The sequence below is a fragment of the Alligator sinensis genome, unplaced genomic scaffold (assembly GCF_000455745.1).
Source record: "Alligator sinensis unplaced genomic scaffold, ASM45574v1 scaffold658_1, whole genome shotgun sequence".
NCBI lineage: Eukaryota > Metazoa > Chordata > Crocodylia > Alligatoridae > Alligator > Alligator sinensis.
In genome coordinates, this window is record NW_005842109.1 from 1,660,222 (window position 1) to 1,670,650 (window position 10,429).

Here is a 10,429-nt window from a genome sequence, read left to right on the forward strand (position 1 = left end):
GGGGTGGCTGGGGGATGTTAGCGCAGGGTGCAGTGGCAGATTTGTGGTGGCAGCCTCCATGTGCGAACCCCGTCAGGCCGGCCAGTGTGTGTATGGCCCACAGAGTGGCACACCTGCCCTCACCCTCTGCCCTGCTCCTGGGAGTGGGCACAGGGGCACGCTCCCCCCTCCCCCCCCATCTTGATCTACCCCCCAGCACCTTCCCTTTCCCCCACTCTGCTCTGCCCTTTCCCCCCCACACACTTACCTGCTGGGGTGGGTGTCAGTGTCTGTGTGTGCTCTGTGTCTGCGGGTCTGAGGGGCTGTTGCGGCTGTGGGGGTGAGTGCAGGGCACCAGCAGCGCTGGAGGGGGCTGTGGGGGGCCTTTAATTTTTATCACAGATTTGGGGGGTTTAATCAGAGAATTTGCAATTTTTAATCAGAGAAAACCAGGAGCCCTGCTTATAAGCAAGATCAATTTATCATCAGAACAATATGGTATTTATTTACAGAGTTATTCCATCTCTCCCCCCACCATGCCAATATGAATTTTAAAAGCTGAAGTAGTAAACTGTAACTCAGTCAAAAAGCTTGTAGGGAATGTATATTCAATTTGTTTTGAAACACTAAAGAATGAAGTTAACCTCTAGTATTCAAAAGACGAAACATCTTGTAAAATAAAGACTGCTAACACTACTGAAATGAAGATATATTATGAAATATGTCACAGTAATTAAATTCTTCCTGCTACTGAGAGATTATTGACCATGATGCAACAAACATCAATATCAATTATCTCTCAGTAGTTTTCACAACACAAAAAGGAATATTGTGATCTGAATGCCTCATGGCACGAGTGAACAAAATTTTCATGAATGCTTATGGATCCTTGAATTAACTTTGAAACAAGAAATACCAAAGAAAAGGTAAGAGATTAAGATATAATACTTAAATGTTACTGTTGACAATTCTGAAAATTTTAAAAAGGAACTAATTTTGTCAGACAGCACAGACCAGTTGAAATTGAGGAAGACAAGGAGTCTTTTTGTAACAGTATCAGATTTGGAACAGCAAACCATCTCAATTTTTTTTAACCTGGATACAGGTTTCTGTAGCATACACCTGTACAGCAATTCTGAACTTTTTAGTTTTCCCAAAAAATTGGAAGGCAAATGGATAGAGATGCATATCGGTGCCTATTTCTTTTACTTGTGAATATGTGGATTTGGTCTCTTTAAGCAGAATATGTAGACTGTCCTCGTGTGACTTTTCCTTCTCTAAAAGACTAAAAGCAATGAAAGGAAGCCCTGCAGAAGAACTCAAGTCCCGATATCAGTTATCTGGTCACCTTGAATCTCCCTCCAGGAGAATACAACAACTGAGATATAGTGCTCCTAAGAGAATAAAGGGCTTTCAACTTCTAGGAAGCTCAGATTCCACCTGATATAGGGAAGGTGAAGCCTAGTCGTGGTGATGGTAAGAAGTTAGCCAATACTGAATGCACTTGTTAAAACATTTAGAACTATTGATAGTAGGAATACCATTCATTAAATCAGCAACTGGTACAGCACATTCCTTAAAACTTTTCTCCAAGCTGTTTAATTATTTTTGACAAATGCTATTAGACTTTACTCAAAGTCTGAAATATTGAAGTAATTATCAAAACGCAAAAAGATTCCACTTACATTCAAGGTAACAAAATTGGAGTTGAGAGCCCATGAAAAAAATCTCTACTTCTCTCATTTAAACACTTTGGAATTACTTATATGTCACCTCTCTCAACAAAGTTGCAGGAAAATTTACAGTAAGAGGGGAAAAAAAATACAAAAGCAGATGGAGGTAGAGTATTAAAATAAAATCTAAACAAGAACCCTCTGAACTAGGTGTCAGTAACCTACAGCCTGCAGGCCAGAAAAGATCTTATCACACTTGCCAAAAAATTATATTGTCACAGAAGCTTAGTTAACCCACTGTTAAGTAAGCTTTGCAAGAAAATGCCCCATCCAGTGGTGGATTAGCTAACAACTGCCATCTCCAACCCACTTCAGGACTGAGCTGTGTTAATTCAGCCGACTGTTAGTGAATGGTTACTAACTCCTGCCCTAAATTATATCCCAGCTTAGCCTCACTTGCCTAAACTGCCTGCTCGATATTTTAGTTCATCGCACTCTATTAAAGTGTGGTGTTTTTTTTTAAAGAGGAGAGGCAAGAAGTAATCTAATCATCTTGAATTATGTCAAGAAATGGGTATTTTCTCTAGACAACCAAATTACGAAGAGAAAATGCCATAAGCAATATGGCATATCTTTCTAAACAAGTTATGACAAAAGCTTATTTATTAGGGATAGAAGAGACCTAGTACTGAAGCAAGAGGCAAATGGGCTGTATTAATAGGAATATTGCATACAAATCACAGATAACTTTTCTTCTACTGCATTCAGTACTGGCAAGGCCTCACTGGGGGAGAATACTGTGTCCAGTTCTGAGCACCACACTTCAAGAAAGATATGGATGGGTTGGAAAGAGTACCGCTTAGAGTGATAAAAATTATTAGCAATCTAGAAAACATGACACAAAAGAAAGTTTGGAAGAACAGGAATTATCCAGTCCGGAGAGAAGATGACTGAAGAAATGCTTGGTAACAGCCTTCAACTATAGAAAGGGATGTTACAAAGAGGATAGCAATCCACTATTCTCTATGTCCAACAAGCACAGTTTGGAAAGAGTACAGCTTAGAGTGATAAAAATTATTAGCAATCTAGAAAACATGACACAAAAGAAAGTTTGGAAGAACAGGAATTATCCAGTCCGGAGAGAAGATGACTGAAGAAATGCTTGGTAACAGCCTTCAACTATAGAAAGGGATGTTACAAAGAGGATAGCAATCCACTATTCTCTATGTCCAACAAGCACAGATGAAAAATTAATGTTTTTAAAATTGAAGCAAGGGAGATTTAGACTGAATACTAGGAATAACATTCCAATTGAGGGTTATCTAGAGAAGTTATAGCAATCTCCATCACTGGAAATTTTTTAAATGCTAGTTAGACAAACATTTGTCTGGGATCATTTAGGTAGGGGTGATCCTGCCTTGAGCAGTGTTGAACTAAATGACTCCAAATACACAGTAAAATCTTTGTTATCCAGCATCCATGGGGTAAGGAGATTGCCAGTTATATAAAAATTCTGGTTATCTGAAATAACCCAGCAAGGGTTTTCAGGTAACACAGTGTGTGGGGGGGGGTCATTTAAATGCCAGATAACAAAGATTTTACTGTATTTCCCATTGCCCCAAAAATGCACAACAGGGCCTTAAAAGCATTTTTTTATTTGCAGCTGTATCACAACCAAATTACTGTGCACGACTACCTCTAAATTTTAGGCACAACAGAAAAGCATCTACGTACAAGCACTCACTCTAGACAGTTACACCACACTCATCCGCTATAAGATTTGAACAACTTAAAAATGTTATCTTCAGTTTGCCTTCCCAATGAGCACTTGATTGTTTTTTTTTACTGTAGCTCTACTAGCTTTCCAATTTTGCCCCAGAACAAGCTCTCCTATTTTTCTACTGATATTTGTCACTTTTTATATCAGCTCACAGTCCTCAACGCTATTTCCACTAGCAGTGGCAGGGAAAGCAGTGGCAGGAGGCCAAGAGGTGGGGGGGCACAGGTGCTTGCCACCCGCTACCCATCCCCACCTCCACTTGCTCACTGTTGCCTGCCCCCGCCCTGTCACCACCTCAGCCCCCTTGCACTCAGGCCCCCACCATGCCACCACCTTACCCCACCACCATTCTGGCCCCCCATCCTCTTTCTGCCCTCCCACCTGCCCATCCTCCTCTTCCACCCCCACTTTACCCTTGCTCCACTGTCAGCAGACTCCATCTTGCTCTAGCCTGGGGCATGTAGCAAACGTTGCTGCCACTGCTACCAGGCCAAGATGGGGCCATGCCCCATACCCCAGGCTAGAGCAGGGATGCAGCCTGCTGACACGGGAGCAAGGGTAAGTGGGGGAAGCAGCTGCACCCAGGTTGGAACTGGAACCGCAGCATCTGTCTGCTCCCCCACCTCATATTCGACTCCAAGATGAGACCCCCCCCCCCCATGTTAAGTGGGGGAAAAAACCTCACCAAGGAACTGAGTCAATATGGTATTATTAAGAAACATCTTGAGATACCCATGCAACCTTAGGATGGTGTCTTTGTGAACACGCATTATGATTATCACACTGTATTATGATTTGGGTAAGACCCAGGAACTAAGTTCTTCTGGATTTCATATCAATGCCTTGAATACAAGAAAACATCCTACACACTTCTTGCAAACCTCTACTTTAGTAATAATCTTGCCCACTGAATGAGGTACAGACCTTGTAGAGCTGAGTACCTGATTTAAGCAGTTGAAGACTACCATAATGCACATGTCCATAATTCTGTCATTTACAGCTTTTAAATATAGACTGTTAAGTTTATCAAAGAATTTTATGAGGCTCTTAGGTTTTTAAAAGTGCAATTTTTTTTTTTTTTAAAGCAAAATAGATGCACCCCAAATTTACTGATCTCTATGAATCCACTACAATAACTTCGGAATAAAGAGCGAGCACTTAACTGAAAACTGATCACCAGCTAAACTGAAGGATTTCTGTCAACTTCACATTAGTTGCATTATGCAGTTTCTTCTGTTTTGACAGATATTAATTACAGCAGTGTTCTACCTTTTCATACAGAATTAGATTCAATAGTTAGCCATTATAAAAGTTCAACATTGGTAACATATTATTAGGATTTACCTGCAATTCTACAAAAAGAAATATCACCATTGCAGTACAAGTGACAGCACTGACTAATGAATCAAAAAAAGCACTCTTGGGTCTACTCAGGCTTGAGGATCAACAGAAGTAGAGAACTGCAAAATTTTTAACATTACTCAATATCACCATAAGAAAAAACAAATGTCAACTTCCTAACAATAAATAAAAACTGGTCTCTGTATAGGGATTTTTTCCTTCCAAAAATGGATCAAGTACCTAGAAGACTAGGCTGGCTACAGATTCCTGTGGCTGGGAAGGCAGCTTTTTTTTTTTTCTTTTAAAGCCGATGCTAAAGTAGCTCAGCTGGGAGCTTTAACCTGAACATCTAAAAGGTTTCTGGTTCAATCCCTGGCTGGGGGCTGGACTAAATGACTTTGTGAGCTCCCTTCCTATGATCCTAAGTTCCTTTAAACCTCTAACTACATATTATATTCAGTTATTCCAAGATCCTTGTTACTATTATATTCAAGCCTAGATACTCAACCTGTAAAGATCAAAGAAAACAAGAGAGCACAAGCTAGAACCTGTAAGGGAACATTTAATCTAGCTCCATAGATTGGGAGAAATCCAACTGCAAACATCAACCAAAGTTACAATGCACTGTATCAATGTACATTTTGGTTTTTTAGCTTCAATTTCATTGATAAAATATGCTTCTTCTTTGCACACAGGCAAGAACTCACATACCAAGAAGCACAGAGACTACCCATGCAAAGAATCTGCTCTGTCAGGGCAATTTATGCTTTTTAATTTTTTTTAAAGATATAAAACTTACCGAGTACCATCTGCTTTCCAGCTTACTTTGTATGGCTTCTGCTCTAAAGCTTTAATATTTTGCTTGTCCATGGAAACAGGCTGTGCTCCAGGGAATCCAGACCTAAAAGGAGCAGTATGTCTAGTAAGGTTCTACAATAAGCTAGCACACAAGACAAGCAAGATCAACCTTGAATGAGTTGCATTGCACCAGCTTCTACAAAGTTAATACTCTCTAAAAAGGCATATTTGCAACAAGAGACAAATGCTTTTTGATTAAAAAAACTCCAAGTATGGCAAAACACCAGTAGTCTGAATTAATCAGGGATTTATTTGAGGTGAGATAGTTTAACCCACTAAGCTATTAGTATCTGAAGATTAGGTGGCACAGAGGAGCTCAAATTCTAGACTCAAATTCTAGAAATGCAGCTAGATGTAGCATTTATACCAATATTATGCACAATTCAAAACTGGCAAAGGCTTCCTAGAAGATCTAAGAAGCAAAAAAACCCCCCAAAAAACAAAAAAAAGGTATAGAAATCAGGACTGAAGTGAATTGACAGATGTAAAAGTAAGCATATAATATGTTCTCTAGTTCAAACTAGCGTCCATCAATTCACTGCTTAAAAAGGCATTAACGTTGGCCAAAATAACAGATCCAGATTCTAAAATGTGTGTAGAAATGGCTAATAAATTATAATCCAACAATGAAAAAGTAATTCTGGAATCTTGTTTCTTAATACTGCTGTTTTCTCTTTGCAAGCCATTTGGTGCTATTCCATCATTAACTTTACCATTTATTTTTCAAAATTGTTCTGATAAAAATTAATCCAAATATATAGTTGCTTACTTGACTTGTGAATTCTTGAATTGTTTTTAAGTTTACATTTGTCTACAGCAAAATTAAGAAAACAACATTTATTTAAATATAGTTCAAACAAAAAATTCTAATATTAAATGGCTTTTGTTCATACCCTCCCCATCCACAGAATTGCTGACATTTGTGCTGCATCTCGCCCAATTTTGGTTGAGTTGTCACTTGGGTCACATATTTAACTGGCACGCCTTCCAAGAAAACTGCACCCTAAAAATCAAAACACAGATACAATTCAGAATTTAAGATGTGTCATATAAAAGCAGTTCAGAAAGCTGATGTCAGGTATGTTAGACTTATGATTTTATTTTCCATTTTTATAATAATTGAACTCTTGGGGGAAAAGGACTTTTCCTTCTTTCTCTCGCTCTCATATAAAAGCACTGCTGCTTGGTATAACTATAATACAAATGCTATTAATAAACAATAATAAAATTATAAAATGTCTATGCAGAAGCCACACCTGTACAGAGTATGTACCAATATACTAAACACAAGCACCATACATAAACAGAACTCACAGTAATCATTAGTAAAGTAAGCATTACATATGTTGAATGCATTTATTAATGCTTACATAATACCACATACATCATGTTTAAACTTAAAACATTTACCTATAGATGCAATTTATGAAAGAAATTGGACAGCCCTGATTTTTAAGTGGCTGGGGGGCCACCCCACCCATGGGCTGCCCTAGCAGGGAATCCAGAGCCCCAGGCTGAATGGACAACCCCCCACGCTGCAGTATGTGCCCACACAGTTCCCCACCCCCCACACTGTTAGAATGATCCCACATGGATGGTTCCCATGCTCTCCCCTTGCTGCTGCACTGAACACCAATGTGGGTGCCCCCCATAGCTGCTTCACATGCTATATGGCTCCAGACTCACCCTGAGTGCCCTGTGCCACTCCATGCCATGCCACACTGCCCCCTGGGGTGGGCATAGAATGCAGAAACCAGAGGAAGGAGGGAGAGCCAAGGATGATAGAATAAGTTATGGCCAGGCAGAAACCCAGGAGCTGCAACTTAACCCCTCACAGGCTGCCAGTTGGACAGTCCTGATAGAACTGCATACAGGCACAATTTATACCACATTGTGAAATACAAGCAATCTTTCTATAAACCACACAACTCATTGCATCATAATCCTTGGTGGCCCTACAATCCAAAATATATAAAAAAGGTCATAGTTTTTTCAAAACTGATAGGCAAAAACTGGGGACAAAGATTTCTTCTGTAGAGTTTGAATGCAGACGAGATAATTTAGAGATTAATGTTTTCAATTAGAGACTTCTAAAAGTCTATTTCTGCCACTTGGTAGATAAAAGTTGGGAACTACTTGACTGTCTTCCTGCAGCAGTGCCCAGAAGCAAACTATTTCGTTCAAACCATTGAAGTTACTAATATTTACTCCAGTAATGTCACTGAGGAACAGCTTTAATGCTCTCAGAACAGAACTTTAAAAGACTGCTGAAGACCAGTGTTTTCATTTAAAAAACAGTACAATGCAGCAAATAAACATTTTGCCCTTATCACTTTCCCAGGGATGGCAGGCTGATTGAATGGTAATACTATATCAAAAGATCAGAGTTTGCAACTAGGGAATGCTTTCTCACTCCCTCCATAGTAAGAATTGAAAGCATGACACCCGCAGCAAGGTAAGCTTGGAGAATGTGATTCACCAGGGATTCCCTCTTAGTGCTCAAAGAGAAAAAGATGATATCCCTTTGAAAGGGGCTAGGTCATTTATGACAGAGAATTTTCCCAAAAGGAGGCATTTAAGACTAAATATTTAAAATTAATGTTACATATGGTTGCACAAGAATGCAGTGGTATTTTTTTTTGTTTTAATCCAAAACCATCATAATGCATTTGGTAAGGCAGGGACAGACATTCAAAAAGCCTGAGCCTCAATTGATTCAATCTTTGTAGGTTGGTCTAAACTGCCTAGGTTGAACCGGTTTGCAGCTGCACAGACATTCCCTCTGGAGTGAGGAAAGGCCGGCACATTCCTGCAGTGGCTCAAGCTAGAAGCTGGGGGGCACTAGAGCAGCCCTCCCTTCCCTTCCACAATGCTGAGCTGAAGGGGGAGTGGCCAGGCCCTGGCAGGACACTGATTAGGGAGGTGTTTAAACCCCCACCCTCCCTGCACCGTCCCAGGCTTTTCCCCACTCCTGCTAAAGGGGCAGGAACGTTGCCAGACTCAAGCCCCCAGCTAGCATACTGAGGCAAAGGGCTGGGGGGGGGGTGCAGTGCATGCATCTATGGATGATACTGAGCTTTGCAATCTCCCTGTCCCTGCTTCTTCATACTGTCTACAAACCTGACAGGCAAGGGAGCCAGCAGGGGGCTGATAGCACAGCATTTATCAGCCTATCAACAAATCAAAAGCCTCTCTCATTAATTCAAGATCTTCTTAAACAGCTTTTTTCCAAGCCAGGGCCTTCTTTGTGCAGCCGGCAGCGCATCAGTCTCATAATCTGGAGGTCCTGAGTTCGAGCCTCAGAGAAGGCAAGGTTGCCTCTTACTTCTTTGATTTTGTGGCCGCCTACAAATTCATTGCGGTGGGGAGAAGGGACAGCAAGGATTATGAGATGTTCTGTTTACCAGGGCACCCGTTGGAGTAACTAGAAACAATGGTCACAAACTGGCAGAGAACAGATTTAGCTTAGACCCTTAACTTCAGGTAAGGGTTGACAAAATCTGGAAAGGGCTTCCAAGTGAGGTATTGCTCTCCCCTACCATGGGGGTCTTTAAGAGGAGGCTAAACATGCACCTGGCTGGGGTCATCTGACCCCAGCGCTCTTTTCTGCCCAGGGCAGGGAGGTCGAACTCAATGATCTGATAAGGTCCTTTCCAACCCAAACATCTATGACTCTATGAATAAGGAAGGAACAGAGGGACATAACCAGTTGACCTGATTAGCTCCAAAAATCCCTAAGCAGACACTGTTCCATCTGCCTGTCTCTGTGAAATTGGAGACACACAGACAGACACCTTTCAGCACTAGCTAGCATACCACATGCCTAGAGTCGATGGGGCTGGGGTCCATGCTGTGGAAGATGGGAGGAAGGGAGGGTGGGGATCCCTGATTGAGCGAGGGGAGTGGGGGGCAGGGGAAGTCAGGCAGCCCCTGCTGTGCCTGCAGCCTCCACCGGAGCTCTGGCCACGGAGCAGGGCAGGGCCAGCCCTGTTCTCTGGAGCAGGCAGCACAGCATCTGGGATGCTGGGGGATTCTGGTTTGACTTAAACCAGGAAGCGGTCTGGGACAGACATTGCATAAACCAGTTTGACCAAACCAGTTAAGTCTGATATTACATTCAGCCATTTTGAAACTGGTTTATGTGCACTGAGCTTCTATTCTGTTACAAGTTTAAACCAGTTACTGATCACTTAAACCAATGTATGTGTAATGTTTGTCCCTAGCCTAAGTCAACCTGAGCACTAGAGAAAATCCCACTACAGATGCAGGACGTTGAAAAACCTTACAGAATGCAGTCCATAAAACAAGTCTATTGCTGAGGGAAATAAAAGAAGTGATTCACAATGAACAGAACAAAACCAGAGGGACTAGAAATCTGTACGATTAAAGGACCATAGCCCATGTTTCAACAGGCATACCCAAATTAGCAGGCATATCATCAAATATTTTCAACAAAGTTACACTAGCAAGCAAATAATATTGTTGGAATTTTCAACTATAATTTTACTTACTTGGCTGTGGACCCTGACATGTGAGGATAGAGTAATTAATTATCAGTCCTACCCAAGAGATCCTAGAGAATTAGCATGGTTCATTCACAATACTTGGAGCTTCAGAAGCATTTGGCCTGTCATCTCTTCTATGCATGTAGGTCAGATACAGCAGCTGATTTAGGAAATGTTTCAGGGCACAATAGAAATAATATGCAAATGACTCAATGAAGGCAGCAGCCAACTATGTACCCGGACAGTATCTGTTCATTGTCAGCAACTAGCTAAGAGAAGGCCCTGAAGTAGGG

At 41.2% G+C, this 10,429-nt stretch overlaps 1 protein-coding gene and 1 non-coding gene across 7 annotated transcripts in view; one reads left to right on the forward strand and one right to left on the reverse strand.

Moving 5' to 3' along the window:
• Nucleotides 1-10,429, reverse strand: part of RNGTT (RNA guanylyltransferase and 5'-phosphatase) — a 361,441-nt gene that overhangs the window by 312,952 nt on the left and 38,060 nt on the right. For all 6 annotated transcript variants that reach the window (XR_003094276.1, XM_025205262.1, XM_025205261.1 and 3 more), the window contains exons 6-7: nucleotides 6,525-6,634; nucleotides 5,573-5,674 (exon numbers count right to left, since the gene is read on the reverse strand). Coding sequence is in view for 5 of the 6 variants with exons in the window: in XM_025205262.1 (XP_025061047.1) it covers nucleotides 5,573-5,674; nucleotides 6,525-6,634 (212 nt within the window). In the remaining variant the exon portion in view is untranslated. The remainder of the gene's footprint in view (nucleotides 1-5,572; nucleotides 5,675-6,524; nucleotides 6,635-10,429) is intronic.
• On the forward strand, nucleotides 8,870-8,942 carry TRNAM-CAU. The gene has a single exon. It is a non-coding gene; the product is annotated as a tRNA-Met (tRNA).